Source organism: Pygocentrus nattereri, chromosome 6, assembly GCF_015220715.1.
Source record: "Pygocentrus nattereri isolate fPygNat1 chromosome 6, fPygNat1.pri, whole genome shotgun sequence".
Lineage (NCBI taxonomy): Eukaryota > Metazoa > Chordata > Actinopteri > Characiformes > Serrasalmidae > Pygocentrus > Pygocentrus nattereri.
The window spans coordinates 29439209-29460451 of NC_051216.1; the positions used below are offsets into that span (position 1 = coordinate 29439209).

At 39.9% G+C, this 21243-nt stretch overlaps 1 protein-coding gene across 1 annotated transcript; it reads left to right on the forward strand.

Moving 5' to 3' along the window:
- Positions 1–214: 214 nt before the first annotated feature.
- Positions 215–17375, forward strand: ralba (v-ral simian leukemia viral oncogene homolog Ba (ras related)). The gene is made up of 5 exons (XM_017695323.2): positions 215–371; positions 13233–13400; positions 14159–14367; positions 14506–14683; positions 14786–17375. Exons 2-5 carry the CDS (start codon positions 13287–13289, stop codon positions 14906–14908), a joined length of 624 nt encoding a protein of 207 aa, XP_017550812.1. The 5' UTR covers positions 215–371; positions 13233–13286; the 3' UTR covers positions 14909–17375.
- The last annotated feature ends 3868 nt before the right edge of the window (positions 17376–21243 follow it).

Here is a 21243-nt window from a genome sequence, read left to right on the forward strand (position 1 = left end):
AAATGAGTGCTTTCTTCTACATTAAAATGTTTAAGCATTTATAAACTATGATTTTGCTCAATTGCTCCATATCAACCCATTCACTTTGGACTCACTCGGGAGCGCCCTCTAGCGCCTGAGAAGCCCGCAGACGTGGCAGAGCGGCGGTTCTCCGCTCTACAAGGTCTCTGCTCTGGGCCCGTATGGAAAGCCCTTTGGTGACGTCACGTCCTGCTGCGTGTGCGCGTGTGCGCGGTTGGAGGGTGGGGTCAGGCTGGAGCTGCCCGCAGCCTTCAGAACCGGAGCGCGAGCTGTATGTCCAGAAACACACGATTAATGCCTTCTACACACAGATAACACCAGCAGAGCGGAGAGGACGCAGCGACAGAGCGGTAAGGCTTCACACACGCGCGCTTCACTTCAGCCCAGACCGTCCGCTCTGGTTCGCTGATTTTGGCCGCTGCAGTTGTTAAAAGTATCCGGAGGTTAAATGGGCGAGTCAGAAGTCCGTCTTCCTGCCTGTGAGAAACGGCAAAATGACCTTTCACGAGACGTAGATGCTGTCAGATGTTAAGCAGCAGCACCTTTATCGGCAGCTGTGAACGCCAGTAGCCTGCTGGACAAGAAGAAGTAGGCGAAGAAGGGAGGAAGGGATGTGGCTGCTGCTGGCTGGAGAGTTTACCGAGTCTGATGGGATGATTGTCACGATGTCTCATCGTGACTGACTCGCCGGACAGGGCGACTCCTTCGTGAGAGACCTGGTTTGCAGGCGGCTGTTGGAATAGAGGTTGGGGAGGTTTGGGTTTGTGTTTCGGGTGTAGTGTGAGAGCTGAAGCCTGGCTGGCTCGTTTCCTGTGCTGTATGTTTTCCAGGTATTCCACATAACGTTGTCACTGGAGTCTCGTTGCTGTAGCCGGTCTGTGGAGCAGAGTGAAGGAGGAGACGCTGTTTCCAGCTACAGAATGGTTAGAGGGTTAAAGTGGGTCGGATTAAAGGGCCAAACTGTGGGAAACTGATCGCTCTTCACCTTTTTTTGGAAATAAGAGGTTGATGTCCTGTTGAAACACGGTTCCAGTTTCAAAACGTATCATTCACTTCTATACAACCTACACAGTATATTCTAGATGGAAACTAAACTGCAAAAAACAGCCCGTTTCGAATGATTTTTTTTGTGATGTCACAAAAGCCAGCTCATTTACATGTCCACCTGTTCATGCTGAAGTTGTAAGGAGTGTTTCACTATAGACTAATTTTGGAATAATGCATTGCTGCCCGTCAGAACAGAGATCTTTTACCTGTACCAGGGCTAAAATGTAAAATGGTCTTGTGAAAGGGAACTGACTGTTTTTGATACGTAGACCTACACAAATATCACGAGTGGATGTAATATACAGGGAAAAGGTAGGATGTAGGCCCTTTTTTGATCTTCACACACAATACTTTGCCATGTTGACGCACAAGTTTAGCATTAGACGAGATGAGACCAACTGTCTGATGAGATTACTTGATACCCCACCCACCCACCAGTTATTTGTCTTTTTACAACTTCTGTCTGACTGTAACTTTCTTAAGGTACTAGCAGGAAGTTATATTTTCTGTCCTTTCGTCCTCACATCCCACATAACCTTGAAGCGTTAAGATATACAGGTTGGCCCACATGGCTACTTTAACAAAAATCTGTTGTAAACTTTTCACTGTATGTGCACCTGTGTGAAGGCGTTTCCCTTCTTATCTAGGGTTCTACTGCAAAAAAACATAAACATACCACTTTCTCCAGTTTTCTTGCTACACTGTCTCTCTGGATTGATAATAGACCTTGTGTAGACAACCTTTTTTTCCACAAACCCTGTCCAGATAATAAGCACATTTCCTATGACTGCTCATCTCCAGTTAGAGTGGGAGTGGCAGTGAGCAAATGAATTTTCTCTTCTGGAGCTTTTTCCCAGGGCTGCCGAAAGAAATGAGATCAGAAATGAGCATTCCTGTGCCTCAGGGAGAAGCAGTAATTAATTGGATCATGTCTCTTGAGAAATCATTTTGAGTAGTGTTGCACTGATACCATACCAGTAACAGCACCGATACTGGCACTTAAGTGCAGTATCGGTATTGGCGATGGAGATGTGTGTGATCAAAGCAATTTCTAAAGTGTGTATGTGCACCAGTAGATGTGGGTTCACAAGCAGCAGTAACTAAGCTGTTGGTTTCACGGATTTGTCACAAGTACACCAGGTAATGCATGTTTTATCGTTTTAGCAGCTTGCCTCAACAGCTGAGAAATGCTTTTCTTCCAGTAATCACTTACCTCCCACTGTGTAGTCACTTACTGAGTTGAGTTGTTACTGAGTGGGACATGTGGATGGAACCGCCTGTCTCTTGGGGTAATGAACGCCTTTTATCTTGGTTTAGTCTTTAGCAGATCGAACACACACAGTTGTTCAAAAAGACATTTTGGACGACTGTATGCTTCCAATCCAGTTTGGGGAAGGCACTTTTCTATTCCAGCATGACTGTGCCCAGTGGTCCATAAAGGCAAGGTTCTTGACTGGACCACACAGAGCCCTGACCTCAACCCCATCAAACACCTTTGGGATGAACTAGAACAGAGATTTTGAGCCAGGCCCTCTCGCCCAACATCAGTGTCTGACCTCACAAATGCTCTTCTAGATAAATGGGCAAAAATTCCCCACAGACACACTCCAAAGTCATGTAGAAAGCATCCCAGAAGAGTGGAAGGGTGGGGTGGACCAACTCCATATTAATGCCTATAGGCTCCTGTAGGTGCAATGTGTACCATACTTTTGTCCATGTAGTGTAAGTTCATGAAAGATATTGGTGCATCTGTAGTCAGTAGGGGAGAAAATTTAGATTATTTATTGTTACATATCACATTAAAATGCTTTTTTAAATGGTTATACATCCAATGTTACTTACAATGACGGAAATAAATTCATGGCTTTGTTAAACTCCACATGTTTTTGCTGTATCTCTGATCTATAAAAATGATACTTTTCTTTAATCTCAGAACTATATCTCTTCTTCTTCTTCTTCTTCTTCTTCTTCTAATTCTTATTCTTCTTCTTCTTCTAATTCTTCTTCTTCTTCTAATTCTCATATTCATTGTGCTTTGTTGGGCTTAATCACTCATAGCTTTTCCCCTTTTCACACCTCATGCCAGCAATGGCTTATTAGTTTAGTGTGGCCTGTCTTTGTTTACCTTTTAGGTGGAGTTTTAGTAGGAGTGTGGGTTTATGCTGAAAGCAAGAACTGTTGAGACTTGCCTTCCAGTGTTGCCTTATAGGTTTAGCAGGTTTTAATGATCAATTGATAACTCACTGTGAGAAAATGGAAAAATTTGTTGGTTGGAATTTCCATCTGTAGTGTTCTGACAGGTCTGTGTTGATTAGGTTTCCGGAAGTGCAATGAAGTAATCTTAAATATGTCCAATGTTTAATATGTCCAAACCTATCCAGATACTCCGTTTAATTTGTGAATTCACCTAGTTTAAGGTGCACCCATTGCTGACACAGGCGTTCGCACAGCTTGTGTAATTATTCTCCATAGAAAAGCACTGGCAATAAAAAGGGCTGATCTGCTGCAGCCACATGAGTCGAAAGCTCATGTCTGTGGAGCAATGGAACTGCATTCTCATTAGTGATGTAGCTCCATCATATACCTTTGGGTTGAGCTGGGAGTGGTGTTTGTGATCCAGAACTAATCACCCAACATCATTACCTGACCTCACTAATGCTCTTGTGGCTGAATGCAGTCAGACCCTCACAACAGTGTTCCAGGTCTTCCCAGAAGAGACTTGTTACTATAGCAAAGAAGGGCAAACTTCCTGTTGATAGCTTTGATTTCAGAAGAAATATTAGATAAGCAGGTGTCTAAAAACCTTTTAACGTGTAGTGTATTTGGTGCTGGCGGACAGATCTCTGATCAGTAGAATGAAGTGCTGTGTTTTTTCACTCAACTACAATGTATAAGAACCTTTTCCCACTAACTCAATTCACACTGGACATGTCAAACAGTCTCATCTTTTATTTGGAAGGAGATCTCAGTTTAACTTTGCTTGTGATTTGGATTTTTCCCCATGTTGTAAATCTCATTGTAAATACTCTGTATATTGTGTTACAGTGAGACGACAGTTCATTTCCCCTTCTTTTAGTTTTATTGTAGTCAGTAGACACACTGGAATTGGGTTCCTTATTGGGTCATTCACTTTCCCATCAAAGAAAATGGATGCTACTGATGGCCGAGTGCTCAGTTGCTCCTTGCACTAAAATCAGTTGGTAATGATTTCAGCTGAGGTGAGCGAACCTTAACATACTGCCAACTAGGGGTTGGCAATATGATTATGAAATATTGTTATTGTGATAAATTGCATCAGAAATGCTTTTTAGCATTTTGTGGATACCATCAGTACTTTAAGAACATTAACATACCACTGTTTTTGTTAGTATCGATAGCTGTGTGGCACTACTGGTACAACGTGTCAGGTTCAAACTTCTCAAACCTCGGAAAAATGGAATATTGTGATGTGTGTAATGAATTGTTAAAATATCTTCAAGTATTGTGATGTTTTATTTTTGCCATATCACCCATCCCTTCTGCCAACTGTAAGAGGTACTTCATCTTTCAGTGGTGGATTGTTTATGTTGGCAAGTGAAGACGAGGGAGCTGGGCAGTCTCAGAGGGAATAAATATATCTCAGTAAATGTCACATTAAGAGTTCCTCCAGATAGATCTGGATTAGGCTAGTATAGTGCCTTATAGTCTGCTGACTGACCAGGAAGTAGAACATGGTAAGAGGGCAGCTGTTACTCTTTTTGGTCCAGCATGATGGCCCAGCTTGTACCAGCCACTCTCTTCTCTCATTTTTCCTGTGGAAGTGATGTTTGGTTGCATGTTCCAGCATGCAAAACTTTTCTTCCTGGTCTTTTGAAGCTCAGTTTAGACTTTTGGAGGAATTTGCATAGCACATTAATTTAAAGTATGAATTTTTCTCCCTCTCATGTTTACATTTGCGAAGCTGTACAGTAAATTATTATAATGTTTTTTATTTTGTTATTTTTTTTAAATCTATTCTTTACACCATGCAGTGTGTAGTATCAGTCACCATGAATGTATACCACTACACAAGGCATTGCTATAGCCTACGCTTAGTTCATGTGTTTATGGCCTTATAAAGGAACTGATAAGAAGTTTATCCTTTGATGTTTGCTGCTTAGGTGCTAATGCTGAAACATGTCTGTATTCTGCATTACCACTATGGTGTCATGCAACTCTGATGGTATAATGGAGTCTGTGTGCTGGGGTATGTGATTAAAGGTCTGGAGATAAATGGAGAAGGGGTCTGCTCCATGGTAAGTGGGTCTCGCATAGTATGTGCTGAAGGGGACAATGCTTTTAACTGTCGAGTTCATCTTGATTTAGTCTCAGGCCACTTACAGCACTTTCACTGACTGACATTCATCATGCTTAACTTTCACAAGGTCCAGCTGTATATAAAAGACACTCCATACATTCGCTTTTTACCTTTCATAAAATAAAAAAGGGGTGGGCAATTTGACAAAAATATAACGTTTCCATTGAAGACTGAAGACTACGAAGACTTAAAGACTATGGGAAAATATTTTTTTTATTTAAATTTTGCAAAATGCACTATTTAAGGCTACCCTGTGTCAGTTTTGGGAACCTGTCTGGTGGTAATTGCAGTGTGTGGGAGTAGTTCTGCATTGGCCTGATTGTTAATACCTCTAACTGCCCGATTCAACCACTAATAACATGCACCTGTGCCCACAAACTCTAGTGTGATTCTTCCCCACTCCCACCCACAAAACCAAGCATCACTTTTGTCTGCACCTGCCCACTTCAACCACATGCCACACGCACCTGCCTCCAAAATATTGCATTGAATTTTTAGGCCATTCAAAGCCATTTGAACTTTAACAAACAATGAGCGTCACATCATTTGACGTAACTGCCGTGAGCACCACAGCCAAATAAAAAACAATCAGCGTAGCAGCTTAGCTTTGTTACTAACATTATTTTTTATCTGTAACAGCATATATTGTTACCTAATTAGCCTATAAGATGTCTTCAAGTCAGCTAAAATGAATCTGAAGCCAAATCAGAGGCTGAAACATACCAACACAAGTTAAAAAGGGAGCTGTTATAGAAAAAATATCAGATGTTGTTTTATGTTATTTACTGGATGTTCTATAGATTCATGGGTTCCTTTTACTTGCAGATCATTTGTTGCTTGCCTCTTCGCTTCTGCAAGCAGCCAATAATTGCTGAAGCTCTCCCCACTCTGCCAACCATAATAATCGCCCGCACAAGCCGGCAACCCACTTGGGACCCGCAGATTAACCTGCCTGGTGTTAGCACTAATAATACCACCTAGAATAAGCCCACAGCCCTGTGCAATTGTCCTCCAAAGTCCCCATTTATTTATTTTTTTGTTTTTTGTTTTCTTTTCCTTCCCAGTGGAGAACTGAATATTCATCCATTACCTCTTTTTAGTGTGTGCACAATTTCAGAGACATAGATTCCAGTTCAGCTAGTAGCTAGCCACAGTCTGTGATGCTTTGGAAAAATGTTATCTTCAGTCTTCCTGAGGAAGTTCTTGCTTTGGAAAATGCAGAATCATTCAGTACATTTATAATAATTTAATTTACCCAATGAAAAGGATCCATACCATGGATGTCAGCAAGAGGTGTCAGCCACTGGATAATATGCATATGGATTTGCACCTCAAAGTTGCATTGGTTGGTTTGTTATGTGTCTTTTTATGAAGTCTGCAAGTGTTTATTATGTTCTCCCTGTTTGGAGTGAGATACATGAGTAGGTTTATTTCTCTTCCAGGAGAATGTTGGAGGAAAGTAAGGTGAAACAGGTGAGGATGGAGTATATTTTCTCACAAAATAGTGGCTTCATTTTACCAGTTTTCCAGATCCCAGAATTGCCGTTGCAGTATCTTACTATGCAGTATTAGGAAGAGCATGATAAAGGTGGAGTTTAAAGCTCTTTGGAAAATGTGGTTGCAAAATTTAGGAAATGCTTTCTGTTCTGTTGGGCATTTTTGTGTAAAAGAAGGGCATAGGATACTAATTCAGTGCAGTGCCTCCTTAAATCTCTCAATGAGGCCTCTGTGTCAAGCCTGAGATGGTTAGTATTCAGCAAAGATGGTCACTGCCAGAGCGAGAGCGTTCACCTGAAAGAACAGAGTTGTTGTTTCTTCCTGCACAGCGTTTTTGGTTTGTTCATGAATTAATGTATCCATTAGAAGGTGAAATTATGTTCCTATCAGCCATATCTAAGTTTCAGGGTCATTTCTGACTGATGTCAATCATGACAGCATAGTTTGAGTTTGATTGATTGGTAATGTTTGTCCTGTTCTGAACCACTTAAATATCCCTGTGACTAAACACCATTTATGGAAAACAGGATGATGCTGACCTGTTTACTCTCTGTCCTGACTGATATTTCCACCACCACCACCGCTCTGGCATTTGACAGTATCATGTAAGCTGCGCTTATTTGTGTTGACCAGTGGTCTGCTGGCAGCTGGTTGGAATATGGCCAATCACAAGTAATTAATCTGCCTTCTATATTGATCTCATTGGTATGTCTCTTTCTCATTTCGTGACTAAATCTTCTTGCTATATGAATGAGAAGAGTGCAAGAAGATCTTTATACAGTGCTCTCTCCCCTGCTAGCCCCAAGGGATGTGACTTCAGGCTAAGGAAATTCAGCCCCATGATGTAGAATGGAGAGAGGATGTTAATGCTAGTGGGCCTTGGCCCAGTTGTGCTCCTGGTTTCCCCATCATTCTGCTCAGGAAGTTCCATACAAGCCAGCTGAATCAAGGGAAAGTCATCTGGTTTCCTCAGGTTTTCCTCCTACCTGTCTGTTACAGAGCCTGTACACATTTATAGTGCTTTCTCACCTGGCAGTCGGTACAGTGCTGGCACTACCCTGAATGAAGAAGTGTTGGTACCCTGGTTCAGTACCTTTTGACCAGTCTATGGTCTGCAATGTTGTAGCTCCACTCTGTTCTCCCTCTCTGTTTAAAACTCTAGAAGGTTCCTGAAGAGGCACCTCACCATTTAAATCAGCCTGGAGCTTCATATGGCCCATCGCTTTTACTATTTATCATTAAATCCAACCAACAAATCCTTTTTTTGTCATTATTTTACCACTAAATATTTACATCTAATGGGTAAATATGCTTTACTCACCACTGTGGTTGGTTACTTAACATGAACAATATAAAGCATTAGTGATGGTCTGTGTTGACAGAAGAATTGCTAATTAAATTTATTGGGCACTTCTGTGTAAAAGGGCATCAAATGTGCTTAAATGAGCAAATAAATTATGTAGTTAAAACTCAGTTAAAAATGAAAATGCAACACTTTTTTTCTAATGCATTTTTTTTAACTGTCCCCCTTGGAGAACACTGCCTTGCTCATGGCCCCCAAGTAATTTGAGCTTGAGATCCCTAATCTGAATGGCCCTGTTCACTGCATGTTTGTGTATTTTCCTGCTTTAACATGCCAGACCTGTCTTTCTAGATAACCATCAAACTTGGCTAATGTTGTATTCAAGTAGAGTAAATGCAAATATACAGTTCATTGAGTCTCCAGGACTGTGATTGAAAACCACTGCTTACAGGCTACTGTGGTTAAAGAATTATACTGTATTTCCTTATTTCTGCTGCTCCTCAGTATTCTGAACTAGTTTGTGCGCTTGGTCAGGTCAGTGTATGTTAATTATGATTTGCAGGCGATGCAGAGTATCAGCTTCAGTATATGTGTATGTGGATAATCCCAAAACTTGCCAATTATTAGATTTGTAATGGAAAGATTTTCCCTTTTGCTTTTTAATGCTTCAAGGCCCTTAAAACATTTCACATCTGCACTGGAGCAAAGGAAAAATGTTTTCAGTTTTTTTGATTTTTCAGTCTTTTTGAAGTCTTCCATTGTTGTTAGATTTTTACACTTTGTTGTAGGCCTCTTTCATTTTCTTGGTAAATATGTCCACTTTTTTTTTCCTCATTTTCAGCAGTAGCTTTTGTTGCATCATTAGTTACTTGTTTTGTAGTTTGGTTTCAGCAGTCTTGTTCCACAAAATCTAGATCCACTGCAGTTACCTAGAACTGAGTGGATGGTGTGAAATGTAATAGGATCCAGGCTCCTCTATCCAAGTACTGAAAATCAGTATTCAAAACCACTCACTGCATCACTAAATCATGGAAAGTCTGTCTACCCGTGCCAGAGGTTTTGCAGCTATATGTCAAACTAGATAAAACAGATAGTGTTTCAGTGACTTGTAGTGTCATTTCCATTGATTTGGCTAATACTTAGGTAAAATCCAATTACTAGTGGAATTATAATATTAATATCTCTCTCTCTTTTTAAAAACCATTACACAGGATTCCAGGAGGCTAGTTTTATTTGGATATGTTCTGAATATGGCTTCAAAGTCACAGTCATCTGATCAGCTCTGTCTGCTCCCTCTATTGTGTGCTGGCCTGAGCTCCTGACATGTGATGTGATTGTTCCCAGTGTCCCTGCTATCTCTGGGCCCTAGAGAGGAGAGGGTGTGAGGTCAAACAGGTCAGTTTTACTGCTCATCCATATACAGCCTGTGGGCACCAAGAGGGAAAATTGAACAATGACCCTCATTTAAAGGCGTTCCTATGGAAATTGCAGGAAATGCATTGGTTTATGTCGCCCAAGATTAGGCTGCACTCTAATAGGTGAATAATAAGCGTGGAAATCGTTGCTGATGCTGCCAGCCTCTTTGCTTTCCCCTAGCAGCAGCAGCACCGAGGCTCAGGGGCGGCTGTGCTCAGGAGCGTCTCTATCTCCGAAGCTCAGTGGCACAGTGGCTCCTTCTTGCAGACACTTAGTGGTCTGTGTGTGTGTGAGTGAGAGAACGTGGGCTGCATGCTGCACAGCCTCCAGCATTCGGGGAATCCTAATGAATTCCTCTAGCTCAGGGCGGGGAGCAGCATTTATATTTCAGCAGCTTGTAGCCGTAGGGGAGGCAGATGAAGCACCATATGTAGGTCACACCCGCCGTAACTTCAACCACGCTGCCCTCCGTTTACCCCTCACTAGGGTTTTTGCCGATCAAGGCGGCGCAGGAGTCATGTTCTATTTTGTGCAGTTGCCATACCATTAAAGAGGAAATGGGTATTGTTCTTTCCTCTGAGTTATGGTTTTCTGTTTCTTCTTGATGGGTTATTAGGAATATGCAGCCATCATTATTAGCTTAATGTACTTGAGACTGTAATTTGTTTTAGGGCTGCACATTATGTCATGTGTTAACTGTTATTGCAATGTTGGCCTTTGCGCCAACTTTGACCAATCACTGTTCCAGATAAGGTTTTCTGTGGGTGTTTCAGCCATCACAAATTATTAGAATACACAGTATTCTGTTTGTGCATTGCATTGATATTCTATTCTCTGTTTAATATTAAAAGCTTTGATGTTTTAAACCACACTTATTGTAGCCTAAAATATATTTGAATATATTCAGCAAATGATTTTATAACGGTGATTACCATTTGAGAGAAAAAAAAATGTATTCTAGATGTTGTAGTTGAACGTAGGGATGGGCAACATGACAATGTTTTGTTGTAGTGTGGTAAATTTCTTCACTATATGCTTTTTTGAGCATTTTGTAGATGTCAGTACTTGCATGATTCATGACCAAGAGAGCATAATTAGCACCTGTTTAATTGGATTTACTATAGACACTGAATATAAATAATTGTACTCAAAGTTATTGACAGTAGTTTGTTATGGCACTACTGGTTCTTTTTGGTCTGTTCCAGCATAGACTTCAGAAAACCTAAATATTGTCGTACGTAGCATTCATCATGAAAACGCCCTGAAGCATTGTCATGCTATTTTATGTCACCCATCTGTAGCTGAACGCATCATAAATTCATGCCAGACATCCACGTTAGCTCTCCTCAGAGTGCAACGAACTGCACTGCTTTCCATGTGGGCACTTAATCTAAAAGAGCAAATATGCTTAAGAAGGAAAGCTTATGTGAGTTAGACAGGCAATGAGAATAACCACGGTAAGGAGAGAGTGCAGGCAGGTCAAAAAAAAAAAAAGCTTTAATGCACCACTGCATTTACAGTGTGCATGTGCCATAAAGGTGGACTGCAGGCTGCTCTGTGTTGTCTTTTTTTCCCATGTGTGGAAGGCTGCTGCACTTTATCTGCTGCTATTAGTTTAACAAGCAAAAAAGTTCTGCTTTGCGCTGCTGTAGTCAGTCATTTCAGGGCTGAGTCAGGACATGGACTAACATTAGAAAGAAATTTGTTAAAATAGATTGCAAGACATATATAATTACCTTTATGCATCTTAAATCTCCCTGAAATTTTAACCATCCTTTTAGATTTACAGCTGTGATGGATGGAAATTATTGGCTCGTGCCTTGTGGTGGTGTGATTAGACTGGACCTCTGTGGAGTTCACGCTTCTCTCACATGCCAGTGGGAAAAGTTTTTTTTTTTTTGATGAATTAGACTACAGTTGTATTTGAAATGGTTCCATTCCATGTGAGGAGTTTTTACTTAGTGTGTGTGTGTGTGTGTGTGTGTGTGTGTGTGTGTGTGTGTGTGTGTGTGTGTGTGTGTGTGTGTGTGTGTGTGTGTGTGTGTGTGCGCGCATGGGTGCAAGCTGAACAAAAAAATGCCATAGGCAGCAGATTCACATGCAGTCTTCCTGCATGCCTGCATGTTGCTGTTTCCTAGCAAGACTCTCCTTAATAAGATTACCAAGAACAATAGCTGGAAGCAATGGGTCACACACGCTCTTCCTGGGTAGAGAGCATCAGTGTGAAACTGTCCCTGGACACCACATCCTTGAAACCAGGCACACGTACACCCCATACCACCCTGTGTTCTGTTAATTAGGGAAGAATACATTGTTTGGCCTTGAACATTGTTTGTGAATAAGCCATCTAATAAATCCTGAGCACCCTGACCAGTCTCCTAAGTTCTAGATTTGTGTTGTGGATGTGTTTTGATGAAGGAAGGTATTCATCATCCAAAAAATTTACATAATTTTGGTTGAAATCACACAGACCAGTCTTTAACACATTTTTTGTCACATCAAAGGTTGACAAAGGTTAATACATTTTAAATATATTGCAAAATCTGATGCAATTTAAAAGGCAGTTTAACTGCAGTATTGCATTTTCTCCATGTCAAGCAATCTTGTTGCTAATATGAGCAAGTTCTCCTTTGTGCTGATGTCCGTAATGGGGGAGGCCAAGTGAGAGTTGATTGCTGTGGTGAAGTAGCTAACATTGAGTCAGACTCTCACAGTGTCTCAAAGAAAGGCAGTCTGTATAAGCCAGTTCCTAGGAAATGTAATGAGGCATTAGGATAAATGTACCAGAAGTATTTATTGTTGTACAACAATTTCATAAATGGAGTAAAAAGAAACAACAGCGCATGAATAAAACTAAATAAACTCTTATTTGCATTTACCATCACATCAGCTGTCTTACCAGTAACTGCAGTTCAGGCTGCGGTTGTACAAGTTATGGTGTTACTACTAAATGTAAATGTGTCAATCATTTTGGTCTGCTTTCAGATTCAGTGTTGGTTATTATCAGTAAACAATGACATGTTGCATGTTTGAGACTTTTCAGCTGTTGTAACACAGACAATTCAGTTCATGAAGGGGCCTATGTCATCATTGTCTTTAATGGTGTGTGCATCATGGATGCATATATTGCCATAAAATATGACTTGGCAGTAATTATGAGTGTTTGGAGTTGAGCTAAGTGTTATGAAAAATGCTTCAATATTGATACCACTACCTTGATGTCGGTACTGATTCCTTTCCCCTTTTTAATTGCAATGTAGCTGAAACCAGAAATGAGCGACAGGTGCTAGAAGTGGGTGTATATACTAACCGACTGTAGAATAATCAAGACGAGTGGACATTAATGACAGATTACATTCTGCTTACAGAATGTAAATTTGACAGCAGTCAGGGTTTTTTGAAACAAGCTTGCTGGTTAGCTTAAGACTGACTACTTAAGTATTGAAATTACATATTGAATGACACAGATTTCTTTGTTATTCTGTACTAATTAGTTTAGTCATCAAATGAAAGTATGAATTTCCATTTGGATTAAGTATAACTGGCCTTGATGACATTAAAAACAAAATGAGTTCTTATTGTCCACTGACTGAATTGTTGGTATCTTTGCAGGTGGAGTCAGCTCGTGTGGGTACTGTGTGCTGAAACTTAGAGAGGTGCCTAGATATGGCGGCCAACAAGGGTAAAAACCAGAGCTCCTTGGCGCTGCACAAGGTCATCATGGTGGGCAGTGGTGGTGTAGGCAAGTCAGCACTCACCCTCCAGTTCATGTATGATGAGGTGAGCAGTTGTGTTGTAATGCTAAGACCGTATAGGATTTGTGGTTTAGATGCACAGTACCATTCAAAGGTGTAGACATTTTCAATAATATAAAAAAAATATATATTTTTAGGTGTATTCAGAATAATGAACAGAGATGTAGATGATTCTGAAACGCCTGAGAAGACAAAATGATGGATAAAAGCTGACAAAGCTGTCATAAACATGTACTTTTTGGTCCAGAAAACTTGAAAGTATACATTAAGAAACATCAACAGTTCCTTTGCTGTCGAATTTAGAATGTTTAAATCTACACTAAGTTATTGTATATAAAATAGCCGAAATATATGAGGAGTTTACCTCCAAAACGCTGTTTATCATTTTATAAGCATCTTGGATATAAAGGGGTAACGACTGATGTATAATGTGAATATATGTGAAATGTTAAATAATAATAATAATAATAATTGTATTCTACATTTTTTGTAGTAGTTTTAAATGTGGTTGTACTACCACACTTCATCTGTCAGTATATTGAGATACATAGTGTATGTCTATAACTATCATGATTGAAATAAAGATCACCCAGCCCTTGTATTAATCATAATATAGCAATGATATTTGTTTTATATGTAAAGTGCACTCCGAATAACATATATCATAAAAACAAGAAAATTCTTGAAGGTCTGTAATGAGTATTGGCATGAAATCATTCATTAATATCCAAGTCTCATATGATGATGAATGCTGCATAAATGCATCTGTGTTTTGCTCTGCAGTTTGTTGAAGACTATGAGCCTACAAAGGCAGACAGCTACCGAAAGAAAGTGGTGCTGGATGGAGAGGAAGTGCAGATCGATATTTTGGACACAGCCGGGCAGGAGGACTACGCAGCCATCCGAGACAATTACTTCCGCAGTGGAGAGGGCTTTCTGCTGGTGTTCTCCATCACTGAGCAGGAGTCTTTCACAGCTACAGCAGAGTTCAGGTCAGTATGACATCACGACAGCACAGCCTGGTCAAAAATGCCATGACGGGGGTCTGTGGTTTGTGATCAGACTCTATTTTGTATCCTGCATGCTTGCCTCCTTGAATTAGCATTGGGTTTCTGTGTGAATTTACATAGAGAGCAGATTTTGCGTGTTAAAGCAGAGGAGGATAAGATACCTCTGCTACTGGTGGGGAATAAATCTGACCTGGAGGACCGCAGGCAAGTGTCAGTGGATGATGCCAGAGGAAAGGCAGAGGAGTGGGGAGTGCAGTACGTAGAGACTTCTGCCAAGACACGTGCCAACGTAGATAAGGTTTGTCACTCTATCTCTCTGTGTAGTTGCACATTTTATAGACTCAGCATTGTGTTAATGCTAATCAGAAGCATATAATAACAAAACACCATTCTTCCGAAGGTATTTTTTGACCTCATGAGGGAAGTGCGTGCCAAAAAGATGTCGGAAAATAAGGACAAAAATGGAAAAGGAAAGAACAAGAAGAACAAGAAAAGCTTCAAGGAGCGGTGCTGTTTACTTTGAACTCCACATGGACATTTCCACATTAAATCCACATTAAGAGCCTTTTCTTTATTAAAATCAACTATAATTAGTAGTGTTTTTATATTGGTAGGTAATCACAGCCAATGCCTTTCATTCAGTTATCCATGCAAACTACCAGATCAAAATCAAATTCCCATTTTTTTTTTAATGGTTCAAGACCACTCCGTGGCTACTTTGTCACAGACTGTAGCACTTTAGGACTTGGTAACATCAAGGTGACCAATCTGCACCCAACACTAATTTTATTTTGTTCTTCATCTTTGTAATTTATTTTTATTTCACAGTTTGCTCTAGGTCTCCCTCTAGAATATTTCAACTCTGTTTATCTTGCAGCCTTAAAAATATATTTCCATTGTAGTTATGAATTATTTCTTCATTCATTCAAAAGAGATCCTTTACACTTCTTTAATGCAGATTAAAGAAAATCCTCACAGCTTTTACACTTCTCAGATGTTTACATTTAAACATCCCTGAGTTTTGAACCTTTCCAACTTATGGAAGGATAAGGTAGGATAAATTGTAGCATCTTGAAACAAAACACAGTGCTGTGCAAAAGTCAGAAACTACCCTTCATTTATTTAAATTCCAATCAAAATGGCTACAACTTAACTAAATTCAATGCAAAATTTCATTTGTCCACGTTTGCCTTTGTTATAGCTTCCATTCTTTTCGGGAGAATTACTTTCAGCTCAGAAATATGTTTCTACACCTGCGAAGTTCTGTCTTAGAAGTTGGTTGCATTTCTGCTTTCTGCAGTGTGATTCTCATAATCCAAGTATTGCTGAACACATTCAGTGATGATGAGGTCTGGGCTGGATGGTTAACTGTTCTGAGAACATAGGCAGCATCTTTGTTTGACTTGCAAATGTTCTTTTTTTTTTTTTGTCTATTTCGTTTTCAGAATAATGGCTTTGACAGCTACGCATCCTTTCAGACTCAGTATTGAATTGTCACAGTGGAAGGATGAACAGAATGCAACTGCTACTGATTTAAGGTGTAATTTGAAAATTCTAACAAGATCGCTTCAGCTTTAATGAGAATTAAAATGTATGCAAAGAGATGAGGAGTTTGCTCTGTTTCACTGGCGAACATTTCAATTATTTTTTATTTTAGCAGCAATCGTAGCAACAGTTTGCTCACCCACAACCAAGCTAACATTAGTTCCATTACTTTGTGTCATTGCTCGCTCTTGTTATATCATGGTCTTTGCCTGTACAATGCTTGCAAAGGGTTTTATGTCCATGAAGATCTAAAGTGTTGTTTGACTTGCCAATGCATGTCCATGAATTTGGTGGGTGGAGCTTATGAAGGAGAACTGATTGGGGGGGGGTGGTATTTGTTTTGCTGTTGAGTTCAAATATCAGCAACAACGCTAACTGTGCCTTAGATTGCCCTCGATCGGTATCTGCTATCTGCTGAGTGTCCTGTTTATCTGTTGGGGACAGTTTTGGCCTACGAGCCCGTGCATGATCATTGGGAGTCATAGTTTCTCTATATGTTTAATCATATAGATTAATCAACCCCTCCCCCTCTTTATTATCCTTTCTTCTTCCTTCCCCCTTCCTTATGCAAGGATAACTAGTCTCCTTGGAAATGTCTCCTGAAAACTGCATTTGCACTCAACCAGCCAATTTGTCCAGAAATCAAATAAATTAAGGTTGGTCTCAAACTTCTGCACAGTACTGTATGTGGTAGAAAAAAGTTGAAAATCTATTCTTCAGTTTCTGTTCTTCATGAAGCCATCCTAAAAAGCACATACGGTTGTGTGGCTAAGATATGTGCCTGATTTCAATGCAGACAAATGAAGCGCGTCCTCCCTCCTAACCACTTCCACTTCTGACAATTTGTGGAAGTACATTCATGAGAGTGAAGTGCTGTTATGCTCAAAATTGCAAGGTATTTTATCTCTTCATTATAGATTTGCTTAGTGAAAGTGCATAAGAGAAGTGTATAAGTGCTTTTATTTTGACTGGACTCAAAACAATGATTCATTTTGAAATAGGTTAACCCTTACAGTGACACAGCAGGAGCTACACTGCCCCCCAGTGGTTGAAGGAAACACTTGATGGAGAACATAGAGGCACATCATGTACTGCTTCTAACTAAATGCCTTGATGCCTGTATGTTGTATTGAAATATTTTTGTAGAAAGTATGTTGTGTCTGCCATCATGCAGAGAGAGAAATGTGCCATGACTACATGTGCCAACATAATATCATAAGAAAAGGAACAACTGCTCTAACTGAATGTTAAACAGAGCTAATGGTAAAGCTTTCTATATTTGTTCTGGCCCACAGACCCAAGTTCACCATCTATGCCCTGCACTCTTTTATACCATATAACATGACCTTGCCTTTCAGAGCTACTCTGCAATTTTTATGATTGTTTTCCACTGCCTGATAAAGAGACGAAGTATGTTGCCAAATAAACACATTTCTTTTGTCGTAGTTCTGGATATTATCTTTAGCCCAGAGACAGTGTGTGTAGGTGTTGGCAGAATTTATCTAGTACAAATTGTTTGATTTATTAAGGTATGTTTTCAGGGTTCTGACAGAGAAGGTGAACATAACCATCACTAGTCTCATAAGCGACATCCAGTTACTTACTGACTTTGTACTTCATGTCCAAGCAGAGCACATCACCGACTTTCCTATATTCCAAGTAGACAGCCATAGGGTTTCTGTAGGTGACTGGTTCAGCAGACATGATGGAGCACTGGGCCAGTTTGACTGATCAGCCAAATCATCAGACATTACTTCTCAATTTGGAAAAGCAGGTGAAATGCAGACATGGGCACACAGAACTATAGCTGAAATGTGCACCCAGTTTGGAGGTTAAATGAAGATTGGCACTGCAGAACCAACTATTAGAAAAAGAAGAGTCCTGTTGTACTGGAGACCAAATGAAAATTATGATTTTTTTCCCCTATAATAGAAAAACAAGAAAGGGTAATAAATCAGTTTGCAGTTCATTATACATTTATTATCATTCATTATACACAACATAGTCATGTTGTTAAATATGTAAAATAATGTAACCTAAAACTATTATTAATAATAATTCTATTAGTCAAAGTTTACATTATACCTTTTGGAAGTAAATGATGGTGAAGTTCTTCTCTGTCATCCTTCTCTAAAGCATTCAGAATTACCACCAAAAACTCAAGTAAATATAAATCAGACAAAACACTTCAATTTTTATTAAATGAAAACATTGTAACAGTAATTTCAGTCTGCCCTCTGGAGATGTGTCAATTTTGGAACAAAGAGCATCAACAAACAATACCTGGTTAAGCCGTCGTGGAGAGGATTATTACCTGTTCTGCTTTAATGCTGTGCTGATTCAGTGACAATAGAAGAAAAGTTCAGTTACTTTAGACAGAGGCATTGCGCTTGGCTCGTCTCAAGAACAGTTTATAGCAGGGGTGCCCAATCTTTTCCACAAAGGGCCAGTGTGGCTGCAGGTTTTTATTCCAACACAGCAGAAGATCACCTGATCAGCAGTGTAAAGACTGAAACCAACTGATTAGACAAGTGGTGTCAGGTGTGCTCCAGCTAGTTTTGAGTGAAAACCTGCTGCCACACTGGGCCTTTGTGGATTAGATTGGACACCCCTGGTTTATAGTGTCCAGTGACTTTTTCACTGTATTCAGTAAACTTTAGGGTAATTATCACTGCATCATAAACATTGTATTGTTGTCTGTTTTTATGCTTTTGTTTGTAATGGTTCCCATCACAATCACAATCCACAGAAAGCCTATTCAAATGTAGCAAGAATTAGCTGGCTATCAAAATCTTAACATTAGCAGGGAACCACTTTAATTATAGCAAGGAAAATTATGCATTTTAGTCTGACTTTTCCAAGGTATGTCAGTGCATGACAAGCTATTTTAGCCTTTAATGCACAGTTTAATTCATTTGAAATAACAAATTATTACTGTAAGTTAAAAATATAGTGAAAATCGTATTGGTAAGTGTACATATTTAGCTCTTGTAATAGCTCTTGAATAGAAAATGTACAGTTCAGTTTACACTATTATTAAATCAATCAGAGCATGTAATAGTTAGAATTACAAACGTGCCAAAATGCATTTCTTTTTCCATTTCATTTCCAAATGCATACTTGTGAAAAATAAATTACCACGTGAAAAAAATGTACCAGTCCAAATTGTTCCTCCTATTCAAATGAACTGGGAAAAGCTATGAAATTCTACTAGAGGAATGAAATCTACATGCTAAAAAATCCTACAAATAAGTTTTGACATTAACTTTTAATTTCCTTTTTTTGTCTAGTACTAAACATGTTTACTTGTTCAAAGTGAACTGAACATTAAAACTTAAAATAGCTTTTGATGGGGAAAGATTTGATGTATAGAAAACAAGCTTCAGATGCGTTCACCTCTTTTCCAGCTCTTTTCTGGCTAATCAGTCTGTTGACACTTTAGCGTCCCATACAACAGTCAGATTTATTCAATCCACTCAATAAAACACATTCAGTGTCTTTGGGTAAGGTTGCTGATTTCCAAATGAGGCATACTTGGCATGTTCACCACTGGTTTTATGGTAAAAGCTTGGTCTATAGTCCACAGGCCCAGACTGTAAGTATGCACTAGGGAGCCATTTACCAAATGCACATGAATCCCTGTTTCAGTCCACACCTCATTTTCCAGTCACGTCCTATATAGCTGTGATTCCCTAGAAGTGACAGAATTGAAATGGGAAGGACATAAAAGAGTTCTGACCAGATCTGTGATACTTCTGATGTGGCTTTTATCTCCGAACCAGAGTGATAACTCGGAGAGAATATTAAAAACCCTGTAATGCCCAACTCTGGCCACTGGGTGGCAGTCATGCCATTCCTCCATCCACATTGTGTTTTAAATTTGAATGAAATACAGTTTCAGTGCCTCAGAATATTTGTAGGCTGCCTCAAATGATCATTTCATCACATTGGCATGAATGGGTCCCAGTACCACTTCAGCGGAGGTGGGATGTGCATCGTAAACCAGCCACTGGGTCTTTCAAAGAAGCACCAACGCCTGACATGAATCTCATGAGTCTCAGCGGCATGCAAATTTACACAAAAAAGTTCAAATCAAAGAAAATGTGACCACATTTAATCATATTTACCTAAAAGAATCAGATTACTTAGGAAGCAGACAGAAAAACGAGTCAGTCAGAGGGCTTCGATATTTCAGCCTGGAAAAGGCAATGAACTGAAACCTGTTCTGCACTCTGTGATGGTGTTTTTTCCACCTGAACATCTGCACATTTGACATGTCCCTAGAAATGAAAGAAATATATTTGCTTTCCTATTGCATCAATTCTAGTGCACAGGTACTTTTGTGGGTAGCGGGTTTTCCAGACATGGATTCAGGCTAGCTTTCGTGTAAATTACACTGGGAGTTCTTCACAGACTTTCCTCTACAGAACTAGGTTTAATTTAAATCTGACAAAGCAGTTTCACTGGAGATAGTCCATTATGCCAGAGACTGACTAGAAACTGACCTGCTTGGATGCAGAGTCCCACTGTCAGTGCTAGTGCTACGAGTGTCAAGCTAAGGCACATGGGCTTGAGTAGATTAGCCAGAGGCATGAGGCCAACACACCCTTGTAAAGAAGGCTGAGATGCTGCCATTTTCCTTTTTTTCTTGGCTTGACAGGATGACCTTTCACTCCAGCGAAGTCTTTTGTTTGCTGACCGTCTCGTACACCAACAAAAGGGACGAAAAGCCCTTGAGACTAATGAGGTTCCGTTTATTGGAGCTCATGGCACCCTCAGGGCCTGGTGCCATAGTGATGTAAATATATGCATTAGTCCTCGGCATGGGTAATTTCGGAGGAGCAAAATGAGCTGTGATGGTGCTGATGAAAAGGGCACTGATAGCAAATCACTCCAGCAGCTCTAACCCTGCTGATCTCGAACACCCTCCTTGTGAGGGAAGGGAAAATTATGGAGGCAAAGCCAAGTACCAGTGCAATGCTTAGAAGACAAGAACTTTCAGTGTACAGGAACTTTGACTCAATATGTCTAAGAAGTAAAGCAATAATAAGAAACAAGATGAAGTCAAGAAATGGTTTGTGGAACATTCAATTAGATAGCCCATTGCAGAAGCTTTGTAGATAATTTCTTATGTTGCATTTAACTTGTATTCAACTAAATATCTTTACATTTATCCTAATTTTCCAAACCCCAAGTCATCTGCAGAGTTTAGCTTCACCCCTAATCAAACACACCTGATCTGGGCAATAAAGGAGCATCTGAGTATTAGAGCCAGATATGTTGGATCTGAATTTTCCAGAGTGCTAGATCTGG